General features: G+C 38.5%; 1 protein-coding gene across 1 annotated transcript in view; it reads right to left on the reverse strand.

Annotated features, from left to right (window-relative positions):
• The window catches only part of LOC115212783 (EF-hand domain-containing protein D2), a 72,208-nt gene extending 57,797 nt beyond the window's left edge, over positions 1-14,411 (reverse strand). Inside the window, exon 1 of the mRNA XM_029781472.2 lies at positions 14,056-14,411. Within this exon, the coding sequence (XP_029637332.1) occupies positions 14,056-14,222 (167 nt within the window). The 5' untranslated portion in view covers positions 14,223-14,411. The remainder of the gene's footprint in view (positions 1-14,055) is intronic.
• Positions 14,412-14,618: the final 207 nt, after the last annotated feature.

Here is a 14,618-nt window from a genome sequence, read left to right on the forward strand (position 1 = left end):
AGCTCTGTCCATCTTTCATTCTGTTGCAATGTATAAACGGTAATGAAGGAATGCCGTATATGGAGCTACAGCATGGCCGCAAACATCAAGAAACTGAAACAAGCAGAAATAATACAAAAATAAAATATCTGCGAAGAGCTAATCTCGATTCTTAGAACACACAACTTAGTTTAGAAAATCAAGTTACATAAATGAGTCTATCACAAAAATCAGTGTTTCATTACATTCTAATTTGTTTGAATTGGTTTATAAATTTTGGGTCTACATTGCTTGCTTTGCATTCAAGCAGGAAATGCCATGGATAGGGACGTGCGCGCACGAACACACATACACACACGCACGCACATATGCACGTATATACACACGCACACGCACACACATGCGAGCACGGAGGTGCAAAACAAGTTGGGAGAAAAGGGAACTCGTATACCAAAGGCAGAGTAAAAAGGGATCTATTCCATCACAATCACAGATTTTTTAATTATTTTATATTTTTTTTTAACTAAACAGGCGTAGGAGTGGCTGAGTGGTAAGTAGCTTGATTACCAACAACATGGTTCCGGGTTCAGTCCCACTGCGTTGCACCTTGGGCACTATAGCCTCGGGCCGACCAAAGCCTTGTGAGTAGATTTGGTAGACGGAAACTGAAAGAAGCCCGTCATATATATATATATATATATATATATATATATATATGTGTGTGTGTGTGTGTGTGTGTGTGTGTGTGTGTGTTTATGTTTGTGTTTGTGTCCCCAACATCGCTTGACAACCGATGCTGGTATGTTTACGTCCTCGTAACTTAGCGATTCGGCAAAAAGAGATTGATAGAATAAGTACTAGGCTTACAAAGATTAAGTCCTGGGGTCGATTTGCTCGACTAAAGGCGGTGCTCCAGCATGGCCGCAGTCAAAATGACAGAAACAAGTAAAAGAGTAAACAGTTTGAAACTTCGAATACTGGTAGAATTTCTCACGTAGAACACGGTTTACTCTGAACGTTTTTGATAAATTTTCGTATTTTAGAAGTTATTTCGTGTTAAATTTGTCGAATTTATGACAGAGATGGAATACATCCATAAAAAGTAGCGTTTTATCTGAAACTGTAAAGACTCCAGAAACCATATTATAGTTATGAATATTCACGACTGCCTGATAATCGGTTGTGTGAAACTCCGAGTAACAGCTGGTGAAGTCTTTTCATCTTCAATAATACATTCTGTGTGTGTGTACATGCGTGCACGTGTGTATTCTATTCTTTTACTTGTTTCAGTCGGTTTACTGCGGCCATGCTGGAGCACCGCCTTTAGTCGAACAAATCGACCCCCCAGGACTTATTCTTTGTAAGCCTGGTACTTATTCTATCGATCTCTTTTGCTGAATTGCTAAGTTACGGGGACATAAACACAACAACATCGGTTGTCAAGCAATGGTAATGGGTTGGGGACAAACATTTTTTCGTTATAAAATATCATGTTTTAGGTTTTAAAATTCAGTTACGTGATTAGCGGTATTCGTGAAACTTTGAGTAATCAAAGAAAGTAAACTCAGCACTACAATATGTGTATGTGCGTCTGTCTTCGGTCTTGTTTCATTCATTGGATTGTGGCCATGCTGGAGCACCGCCTTGAAGGGTTTAGTCGAACAAATCAACCCAACTATTTCGATTTTTTTTCGAGTCTGGTACTTTATTCTATCTGCCTTTTTTGTCGAACCGCTAAGTTAAGGGGACGTAAACGAACCAACACCGGTTGTTAAATCGTGTGCGCGTGTGTGAACAAATATACACACACACACACACACATATATATATATATATATATATATATATGGCAAGCTTCCACACAGTTTCCACCAAACAAATTTACTCACTCAAGTCATTCGTCGGCCCGGCCCTATAGTAAGAGAGACTTGCCTAAGGCGCCGTACAGTGGGACCGAGTCAGAAAGCACACACGCACACATACAGAATTCACAGATCCGTTTTAAGTAGGATCAACAATGTACTCCATCTGGTGAGAAATAAATGTATGAATGTGATGTGATGTGTATGTGCGTGCGTGTGTGTGTGTGTGTACATGTGTATGTATGCTTGCAAGTAGGTAGGTAGGTATGCATATATGCATTCATGCATGTATTTATGAGTATGTGAACATTCGTGTGTGTGTGCATGCGTGTGCATATGTGTGTATGCGTGCGTGTGTGGATATATGCTTGCAAGTAGGTAGGTATGTATGCATATATGCATTCATGCATGTATTTAAGAGTATGTGACATTCGTGTGTATGTGTGTGCGCGCGCGTGTGCGTGTGCATGTGTTTGTGTGCATATGTGTGTATGCGTGCGTGTGTGTGGACATTCGTGTGTGTGTGTGTGTGTGTGTGTGTGTGTGTGTGTGTGTGTGTGTGTGCGCAAGCCAATATCGTCTGCCTAAACGTCAGCCCGAATGCTTGACAGAGCAGACTCCACTAACGGCAACCACAGAGCCAGGTGGTGATGTCAAAAGCGAGGCAGATAAAGTCAACCACCGAAGTAGGTCACAACAGTAGGGTTTCTTTTAAACAAGTTGCATTGAAAACCAGACTGTGTTCTAATTTTATCTGTTACATATTTTCTTATCTTCGAATTAGTCCCTTGTAGTTTGTTTGGAACAGACCCTAAAACAAGCACAGGCATGGCAGCATCGTTAAGAAGTTCGTTTTGCGACTACGTGGTTTGAGGTTCAGTCCTCCTACGAGGCATCATGGACAAGTGCCTTCTACCAACATCCTTGGCCAACCAATACCTTGTGAGTGTGAGTTGGGAGACGGAAACTGCGTAGAAGCCCGTTGTATGTATGTATGTATGTATGTATGTATGTATGTATGTATGTATGTATGTATGTATGTATGTATGCATGTGTATGTATGTATGTATGCATGTGTATGTATGTATGTGTATGTATGTATGCATGCATGTATGTATGTATGTATGTGTGCATGTATGCATGTATGTATGTATGTATGTATGTATGTATCTATCTATCTATCTATCAGTCTGTCTGTGTGTGTGTGTCTGTCTGCCAATCTATCTATCTATCTATCTATCTATCTATCTATCCATCTTTCTTTCTTTCTATCTATCTATCTATCTATCTATCTATCTATCTATCTATCTATCTATCTATCTATCAGTCTGTCTGTTTGTCTATCTGCCTATCTGTCTATCTATCTATGATGAATGAGCAAAAACAAGAAAAACACAAGTGTGAGAAGTTTGCACAAAGGTGTTATATAATCAATCATCTGAGAATCGGTAAGCCAGAAATATGCACTCGTATATTTGTTAATAAAGTATTATAGATCCATTTCCGCCCGATCTTACCAATCTGTTTCGCACTGGGTATTAGATAACTGGACATTAGATAACAACGCAGTTAAATAACACCACGTGCTCATCAGAGGTGGAGTGGGGGGTATTTGGCAGACACCATAATACACCATTATCTAATACTCAATGCGAAACCGATTGATTAGACCAGCTGAAATGGACCTATATACTTACGTTGTGTGTGTGTGTGGGGGGGGGTTCTTGTGTGCTTGTGCGCGCGTTTGTGTCTATGTCACCATCTCCACCACTCGTATTGTTTACGTTCCTGTAACTTAACGGTTTGGTCAAAAGTACTATAGCTGGCAGACACGTTAGCGCGCCGGGCGAAATGCTTAGCGGTATTTCGTCTGTCGTTACGTCCTGAGTTCAAATTCCGCCTAGGTCGACTTTGCCTTTCATCCTTTCGGGATCGATAAATAAAGTACCAGTTTTGCACTGGGGTCGATGTAATCGACTTAATCCCTTTGTCTGTCCTTGTTTGTCCCCTCTAAGTTTAGCCCCTTGTGGGCAATAAAGAAATATATACTAGACTTTAAGGAGAATGCATAAGTACTGGGGTTGATTTGTTTCACTAAAACTGTTCAATGCGGTGCCCCACCATGGCCGCAGTCTAATGACTGAAACACCTAAAAGATAAAGAGAATAGCCATCATTAACATTTCTAGATCTTCGGTGCATCGTGTGTCGATTGAAGTGACGTTGGCCTGCGTTGCTACATCTTTATTTTTGGAAAGATGCAATGTGATTGCTGCACACATTACAACCAAAATTGATTTTTTTTATTTCTTCCTTACCATTAAATTTAGATGCTCTAACACTAGTGTTTATCTATTATTATTGCTTTAAAGTGGCGAGATGTCAGAATTACAAGAAAGTTTTTTTTTAATATATATATATATTGCGTTATTTGTCCCAAGTTCTACATTCACTGGGTCCAAAATCCACTGAGATCAACTTCACCTCTCATTCTTTCGAGGTCGATAAGAAAAAAAAATAGGACCAGTTGAACATTAAAGGTCAATGTAATCGACTTCCTTACTTTCGAAGTTGTTGGCCTTGTGCCAAAATTAGAAAGATCTTTTTTTTTTTAAGCAACGGACTGAAATTTTAGTGGAGGGAGCTAGTCGATCGACTCCAGTGCTCAACTGGTATTTATTTCATCGACCCAGAAAGGATGAAAGGTAGAGTCGATCTCGATAGAATATGAACTCAGAACGTAAAGACGGACGAAATGCTATGATATTTCGTTTCGGGATTTGGTTTGCAAGATTCTTTATGTGAGTTCGTGTGTTGAAGCATATTCTGTTGTGTCTGGGGAGAGTCATTTTCTTTTTGTGCCTTAAAAGACAATTGAAAAGGTTGCAAGACGCAACGAAAATATTAGGAAAATAAAAATAAGAAACAAGTGGAAATTTTACCCGGTGAGTGTGTTAAATTATAAATAAAAAGAAAATGACTCTCCCCACATACAACAGAACAGTAATGATGTTTGTTAACATAGGTTCAAGGCCAGAAATTTAGAAGTGGGTAACAATCAGTTTAAATCAATCACAAAAGATGTAAAATAATCTTTTCTACTCTAGGCACAAAGCCCGAAATTTTGGGGGAGGGGGCCAGTTGATTAGATCATCTTCAGTACGCAACCGGTACTAAATTTATCGACCCGGGAAGGATGAAAGGCACAGTCGACCTCGGCGGAGTTTGAACTCAGAACATAAAGACAGACGAAAAAGGATATAAGATAATGCTCGAAGAATTGTTTATGGCTTTCAATGAGAGGTGACACAGATCAAGTTTCGACAAAGTAGAGGCGTTCAAAACAAAGGAATATATTCACATTGACTTGTATGTAGAAGTCAAAGGACAGCGTTGAAGTCCAATGTGTGTGTTTTTAAGAGTAGTGGGATGGAGTCGGTGGAGGGATAGTGAATGTCGTAGTGAAAGTTATATACATTAGGAGAATAGAGTAAGGACAAAGTGGTGGGGAGATACTAGATTAGTAACCAAAATTGAAGATGGGAAATGGAATAATTTTTTTTTATATAACATTGTATAATTTGGTAAGGCACTATACAAATATGCGATCTTTTCAGTTTGACTGCCAGTCTTCAATCTATCTATCTATCTATCTATCTGTGTATGTGTATTTTCATTTAGATAGATAATCTAAATGAAAGTACACACGCACACACATTGATGAACATAATATATATAAACAATTATATATATATATATAAAGGGGTAAAGACCCCCTTCGGTCATGAATGACCATGGGATTGCACCTAGAAAGTTACCCTCCTAGACACAAGTCCGGGCAAGGTTGTTTATGGAAGACCAGCAGTCGCCCATGCATACCAGCCTCCCCTCTCCACGCCACCAGTGTTATCCAAGGGAAAGGCAAAGGTCGATACAGCTTGGCACCAGTGACGTAGCAACTCATTTCTACAGCTGAGTGAACTGGAGCAACGTGAAATAAAGTGCCTTGCTCAAGAACACAACACGCAGCCCGGTCCGGGATTCGAGCTCACAACCTCACGATCGTAAGCTCAACGCTCTAACCACTGAGCCATGCGCCTTCACTATATATATATATATATAACGGTGGTGCATCAGTATGGCCGCAGCTCTGAGCTGAAACTAGAGAGAATATATATATATATATATATATATATATATATATATATATATATATATATATGCATTCCTTTCTTTCTCACGCTCTTTCGCTTTGTGTGTGTGTGTGTGTGTGTGTGTGTGTGTGTGCTCGTGTGCGTGCGCGCTTGTTCTCAACTTTTCTAGGATGGATAGTTGGGAAAAGTAAACCATTTCAGTTTCCGTCAGACATGAATTATTTCCCCTTAGTATTGCAATGAAAGATTAAGAGATATTGTGAAAAATAAATCAAAACTAGAAAAGAAAAAGAGAAATTAATAGAACAAAAATAGAGGAAAGAAATACATGTGAAACAGAGAGGGAGAAAAAAATTAAATTGAAAAATAAGTTGAATGCATATGCATATATTTACAATATATGTATTGTGCGCGCGCGTGCGTGTGTGTTTGCACGTTGTCTGGTGAAGGTAGATAACATAATTACATAATAGATGCTTCCCAGAGTGTCTACACTTCTTGAAAAATTTTGACACAGTGATCAAATAGAGATCAGCTATATAGATTTCTATGGATGAGGTATTTCTTTGCAATGCAAAAATGACATCTATTTCCATTCTTGTGAGACTTTGATCTTTCAGTAATATTTCCACTAGTTTCATAACAGAAAACTTTCCTTTTAGTTGCCAGGCAGTCAGCCAATTTTATTGATTTTTATTATTGATATCTATAATAGAAAGTATTGTGATATCATTATTTGAGCACCCCTCAGCTATGCTCATATATCGTTTACATGACATGTTAAGGTTTGGTTTCATAGAAGTAGCATAAGCTTCATATATGATTACTTTTGGGTTGCAAGATAAATCTAATGGACATGCTTTGGAGTTTTTGCATATGTATGACCTCGATGTTATTGGGGAGGAGTGTGTATGATATGCTCTTCGTGTATGTAGTACAATTGTAGTTTAATTTAAAATTATATCTGTTAAATATCTTTCTATTTTTATGATTAGTTGGGAAATGTTTATCTAGCATGTTTAGAAAGACTTTAACAATATGAGATTCAGCATTAAGGGAAAAGGTGTGTTTTGAACCATATATAATGGTACCTTTTCTTAGTTTGGACACAGATAGCTGACTAAGCAATTTTGTTTTTGAATTCTTTAGCTGGTGAGGAATTATTACCAGCAGCCAAGATGTGGTTCCGCCGACGGGTCTTTCGAGTGATGCTACTCGACTGAGTGCGTAAGTCGGAGACCAGAGAGGCACTCCAGGTAGAGCCGCTACTTCTCTAAGATGAGAGATCACAGCTCCGATATTATGGGCATGTGGAAGAATATCTTGGGAAAGAATTGCTGGACAGGTTTTTCGGGCAAAACCAACTGGCAGGAGACCCAGGGATAAACCACGAGCAAAATGGTTAGATAACATCCATGAGCTTTGTTGGTCTCGCTTGGGGATCCAGTTGGATCAACTTGAGATGGTTGCTTCCGACAGGAAACGTTGGAAGACGTGCTTGAGGACTCTGCCTTCACGATACTTCCACCTTCTCAGGATTAGGTGAACGAAGAAGATGAGCTGAAATGAAATGAGATAAGATGAGAAAAAAATAGGAAAATCATTCTACGAATATTATTGAGATTCCTATGACCTATGGATGAGTAGCATGATCCTATATTGACATGAGTTTTCGTTGGACTTTCTGATCACTAGCGTAGCCAGGGAAGAGGGGCAGTCCGCCCGGGCGGCACTTTTCATCCTGTTGTAGGCTATTGCTGTAAGTAATATGCGCTTTTTGTGGGGTCCTGGGGCGACAAACGGAAGAGCCGACCCGGGCGACACACACTCTAGCTATGCTAGTGTTTCTTATAGGTTAATATAAGTATGTTGTTAAATCTAAAGTACACACAATGTAGTAACTACAGTTATATTTTTGGTTTAAAATATTTCCTTAATGTGTCTAATTTATGCTTGTTGCTTACAATTAATTTGACATCTCTATGAACGTTGAGTAAATTACTTGCAAAGTATATTTGAAATGTATAATTATTCGAGATTGCATACTTCTGCGCGGGTCCTACCTACGAAAACACCCCGGAGCACGTCGTAGTACGCCGTAGCATGCCGGAGCCCGTTGTAGCACGCCGGAGCACGTCGTAGCACGCCGGAGTACATCGTAGCATGCCGGAGGGTTGATCTTGACATATTAATATATTTTTACTAATTAGTTAAGACTTGTGAACGCCGTAGATAATGCTTAATTGTTTTGTTTTTGCGTTCGCGACAATAAAACAGGTCATCTGTGGTTGTATTGCACACTCTGCTTGGCGTCTCAGTTGTTCTTGTCGGGTATCTTCAATATGTTTCTTTATTCCGTCGGTTTCCGCGTCATCGTATCTTCATCCGAAAATGCTCAAGCGTGCACCGAAGTGTCCGCTTCGAATTTCTATTGTTGTCGGTGGATGGATGAGATTTATTTCCCAAAAACTTTCAGAAAGGGTACGCTTTTAGGCCGTTTATGACAGAAACGGAACAACCTTGAGATTGGTCATCTTCATAACTTCATAGCTAAAAAGATTGTCGTTTGTGGTGTTGCAGGCTGCGCGTGAGAAGTGTGCCATGTGTACCTTCTGTAATCGTTATCAAGAAAAAAACAATTGTATTATTCTCAAATTATTGTGTTTTTCTCTCGGTGAAACATCGCTGCCTTGATGACAAGTCTATGGCGTGCAGAAAACATTTTCCGACTTATGACAAGTCGATGGCGTGCTGAAATTTAAACAAGTCTACGGTGTGCACAAGTCTTAACTGATTATTAGATATATTTTAATATATCAAGATCAACCATCCGGCGTGCTACGACGCGTTTTAGTAGGACCTCTTCTGTGCTGTTACATGATACCATTATCACATCACTTCAACCAGTTGGGACGTGACGTCGAATCTAGATAGAATCTGTGTCAAATGTAGTTTTTTCCTAGCATGCATTATAATCTCGAAATCGTTACTTTCAGTTTTACTGTTCTTAAGAAGTAGGGATTTGGATTGTGAAAGATAAAACTCTATCGTGTCAAACTAGCTAATCGCTTTTTTTATATATATCATTGCTGTAGGTGAACATGTTTCTTAATGTAATTAATCAAGTTTAATAGTCTCTTGTTGCCCAATTTAAATGCAAAAATATAAAAAGATTTGATACTTCTACTGCGTAGACTCAAGCTCAAAAATCTACATAATTATAATGCTTGTTTTAACACCCCCGCTTATTAACATTTTGAAACGCATTTATTACGTAACAAAGCCATAAATAACCAACTTTGGTTAATGTTTACAATATCACTCGGAAACGAAAATTTAAAAAATAGTGCAACAGGTGTAAAAAAAATGTGTACGAAATGAAGATGAAAACAAAAATGCGCGCAAAGCAACGGGATGGAGTTTTTCCAGCATAACTTTCAGGAAAATGGGTTTTATTTTTGGTGAAATTTTATGTAAATACCTTTCAAACGGCATACATTATGGTTATAAAGAAATTTGTGGGGGAAATCTTTTCTGAAAGGGATGGGGGAGGACTTTCGGAAAATTCACAAGATCCGATTTTTTCCCCCATAACTTTGAGGAAAATGGATAACTTTTAATGAAATTTTATATAAATATCTTTCAAACGGCATACCTTTCTATTCACACTCTAAGTACTGAGCGTTTATGAGGAAGCCTGAATAAATATATTGTTCGACCCAGAAGAGAAGTTTTTTTCCCACGCGAGTTCCGGACTCTAGTAATGAATTCATTTGCATACAGCCAATCAGAGCTCCCCTTGACCATGCCAAGTTAAACATTCTACCAAGTAAATTCTAGACGAAGAGTGGTGTTGCAAATCAACCGATCGCCAAGTTATGCCTGATTTTAGAAGGAGACAAGTAATTAGATAGATTTGCATCTATACCTATTATCGGATTTTGTTAGGACTCCATTTGGTAAAGATGTGGATGGGAGAAATGTGGGTAGAGGGTGATGTGCTAGCAACCCTCTCCCCTTACTGTTTTACAAAGTAAACAACAACACAACTACGCAGGGCAGCCATGGTTGAAACAAGAACAAGAACAACAAGCGTTATTAAAAGAGAAAAAAAACATGGTCATTCCTTACCCAAGTGAATTCATCTTATCGCCCATCACTTGTTATGCGTTCATAAATGATATTTGAGGTCTGATTGGCTGTATGCAAATGAGTTCATAACTGAAATCCGGAACTCTCGTGGGAAAAAAATTCGCGACCTGGAATGAAACCTAGCTACTTTTCATTTGGACCATCTCACCGCCAACCCAGCGACTTCATAAGTTTCTTTTGGAGGCTGCAAGGCTATGCACATGTTCCTGATGACACCGAAGTATGTATACCGGTTCTCGATGTCGTTCACCAAATAACTCCTTGGCGCAGCTTTTATACTGTAAAACAATCTTCTTACCCCAGCAAGGCTTATACTTTAAAATATTCAATACAGATCTTCCTACACCCATTGGGCCTGTTAACTTGCTTATTGGTGACTGAGAGAACTTGCAATAATTAACCGAAAATATTAAACAAATAAGGAAGACATCAGACGGTCGTGAGATATGCTAAAAACAACAGCTAAATCGCCCTTAACTTTTTTCTATTGTAAAACTATATTCAACACTATATTTATGAATTTGTTTCTCTCACCATGTTACATGGGATCTTTTTTAAAACCTTTTTCTATTACTCGAACAATATATATATATATATATACACACTCTTTTTTTTACCCTTTTACTCGTTTCAGCCATGCGGCTGTGGTCATGCTGGAGCACTACCATGGAAAAAATAATTGCTGCGGGCAGGATATTTAAGTTTATATATATCTAAGTTTTTTTTTTCAAACTTTTTTGTATAACACTCAAGCAAAAACATAATTCATGAATTTCTTTCTCTTTGAAAGTCCGCTCCTCACCCCAATCGGAAAAGATTTCCCCCCCAAATTTCTTTATAACCGTAATGTATGCCGTTTGAAAGGTATTTATATAAGATTTCATTGAAAGATATCCGTTTTCCTCAAAGTTACGGGGGAAAAACTCGGATCTTGTGAATTTTCCGAAAATCCTCTCCCCACTTCACTCCGTTGCTTTGCGCTGGTTTTTGTTTTCATATTCGTTTCACACACATTTTTTACACACGTTGCACAATTTTTTTTTCTTTTTTCGTTTTAGCTTCCGGGTAATATTGTAAACATTAACCAGACAAATTTCCTTCTAATACACACATACACATATATACATTGATACATACATTTATACATACCTGTCTACGTACTTGAGAGTGTATGCATGTGTGTGTTTGTGTATGATGACAGAATGGACGCAAGTTAATACATTCAAACGCGAGAAAAACAAAAGTACTTTATACAAAATGTTGAATGGTATATTTAATTGCAGCTGAAAATTCACAATTTCTACTCTGAATTCCATCCTTCGCTAACTGGGAAGACCTGAAATGTGAAAATCAGAACGCCAGTCGAGAAACTTCAGCATCAGTTAAGTGCATGTGTGTTGTGCGATAAGATGTGAAGCAGGTTGCCCTGATTAGATAATGATGGGACGATTTATTTAGGCGCAGGGGTAATGATGGTTTGATAGACTGAGCATTACGGTGTGAATGAGACCAAGAATATTTGTGCTTGTCAAGGATACAATAGACGTGGGTGGATGACTAGTATAAACAATTCGGCCTCGGGACCAGCAACGCCGGCAGGGAACTATTGCGTGAGCTAGAAGATACCTAAGTTGAATTCACTACGAACAAGGAATTTAATGAGATTAGATAAATGTTTTCAATACAGAACGTGAGATAAAAACATTAAACTGAAGAATTACTCGTTCAAATAGTTTGGTGATGGCTGGTGGACTTTGGAATACGGTGGAGGTAGAAGTCAAACTAATGAACAATAAGTAAAAGACACTCAGGGCTAAGAGTAACTGGAAGTCACTTTTGTTGATATTCAGATGAAAGGGTAAATGGTAAAGAGAGTGGCTTCTATAAACACACAGGCATTCTCTTTCATAGTATGCTGTGTGGCCTGAAGGGATGAGATGGATCACGAGAGTGTCTGTTTAGAACGGAACATGAGGTGTTGTTTATGTTATACATATAACCATTTTTGAAGATAGAATAGTATTTGAAAGGGACTAGGCTACAATTTCTAGCACGTCGAAAATGATGGGTGGATAGTTCTAGATTAGGCCGCAGTCCACAGATGTTTGCAAAGAAAGTGAATTTCTAGCACAATATTCAACAACCTCTTAGAGCTCTGAACCTCTTTTTAACCAAATGTTGTTTTACAGTAACCTTCGTTTGTATTTTGGGGGCGAGGGGAAATTTAATCGAACAGAAGCTAATTTTGTGCAGTGATCTATTAACCACGATCCAACTGGATAGCATGTTAATGTTTATTTAGCATATTAATGTTTATTAACATACTATACAATTCAGCATGCGCCTCCTCCTGGATATTTGCATGGACTGCTGTCCCATATGTAAATTTTTTTATATAAATTACTAAAGAGAGCGATGACTTAGAGAATAAAATTATAACGGATTTCAGTGCGTCATAAGTCATATATCCGCTAACACAATGTCCAACTCATATTCTAATCCCGATAAAGATAAAATATCGAGTTCAAATATTTCCAAAGAAAAATCACGATCCCTCTAAACACCTAGTACCCTCCACAATGCCCCTCTTGACATTGGCCGCATATTTGAAAGTTCAGAGTAGCCCCAAGGGGACGTTACACGCCAAGTTAAGAACCATTGGTCTGGTGACCATAACTGGATTCTAATGTAACATTTTTATGTCTGTAGTTGCTTTTGATCGTGGATTAAGGAAGAGGAATTCGTAACTCTTGGTTTGTTATTAACTACCAATCTGATCCCTGTAAGCAGGGCCAATAAGAAGGGAATGTACTTAGGAGCTCAAGAAATGTTTGCATGTATCGAAGACCAGCATTTACAGAAGGGATAAGGATATCAAAAGAAACTTTGCACTTCCTGATAATTATTCCTCTGGCAAGTTTTGTCTATAAACAATCTAGCTGGAAGTCAGTGTCCGTAAATGGACCCTCGTGCAATCTTGTGCTTGTCGGTGCATCCATCAGTCATGAACTGGGAGCAAAAGGGGTATGTAATTTAACTGCTGTTTAGCTCCACATCAACTCTGATCGAGTAGCTTTATGATTAAAAGCATTCCAACTAAGACTATCTGATTTGATGGAGATTTGGCTGCTATTTCTAACAAGTCATATGGCCACATAGAAGCTTTTGCGAGGGGGGTCATCGTGAATGTATCTGGGCAAGTGGCCTGCTCCCTTAATGGAATCATTTACAATTTTCCCCTCTCAAAACCAGAAGATCGTTTTATTCCTCAAACTGGTACTCAGTCCCAAAATTCGCAGAAAATTGATTCTGCAACAAGACATGCAAAAGCCATGTGTTAGTGTTAAACTAACCATCTCCTCCCTGAATAAAAAATACTATACGGCTGCTCTGTCTCTCGGAAATATCAACAAATCGTCTTCTCGTCACAATCCTGTTGTCTCTTTTAAAAGGCAAAAGAAAACACACACACAAAAAAAGGAATCGTGACAATGTACTCTCAAAAAGACGGGGTGGTCACAGCTGGAATGCCATAACATGGTGTTTTGTCGGGGCATCTTTTTCTTTATGTACATTTGTGATCTATTCTTCCCGTTTGTTTAATTCACATAGACATTAAATTATAGCCCCGACTTTCTCTCACTTAGATTACCTAAAACTGTACTGTGCAGGTTCATACGAATCTCTCTATCTCTCTCTTTCTCTCTCTTTCTCTATCTATCTATACATACATACATACAAACACCTACATAGACAGATATATTAAGAGAGAGAGAGAAACAGAAATCAATATCGATAATGAATCAATAGTGGACCGTATCGTCAACAGGCAAAAAGGCTAAGAAGATTAATATACACTTTGAAAAACATGAAGCACCGACGATTGTAACGAAAGAAAACGAAACTTACTTATTAAATAATTTTTCCCGCTCCTTTATTTCTTGTCTTGTAAATTCTTTAAATTCCGTATAAGGGTTGAAAATTTTAGACGTCGTCTCTACGGTGTCACCAGCGTCGATAGCATCGTTGATATTGTTGCGACGAGTCAACAGGTTGGACAGCTCATCTGTAGCCATGATTATTAAATAGAACTTAAAAGTTAGAATGTTTATGGGAGAAACTTTTTCTGTGTCGGAAAGCGAATTACTTCTGACCTCTGTGTTACTGTCACCTACTTAATATTAAACACAATTGTCGTCATAGAGGCAACTCCTTGCCTGTAGCATATTCATTGAGTTTCTCACTCCCATCTCACTCTCACCTCTCTCTCTCTATCTGCACGTCTCTATCTATTCCTTACTTTTATGTATCTATCTCACACACACATACACACTCTCTCTTTCTCTTTCTCTCTCTGTTTTCTGCATATAGATAAACTTTTGGGAATATCTCCCATTATGTTCTCTTCCTCTCTTGGCCCGTCCGCTCTCTCTCTCTCCCTATCTCTTAGCCTATACTATCTCTCTACTTTT

The sequence above is a fragment of the Octopus sinensis genome, linkage group LG6, assembly GCF_006345805.1.
Source record: "Octopus sinensis linkage group LG6, ASM634580v1, whole genome shotgun sequence".
NCBI classification, from domain to species: Eukaryota; Metazoa; Mollusca; class Cephalopoda; order Octopoda; family Octopodidae; genus Octopus; species Octopus sinensis.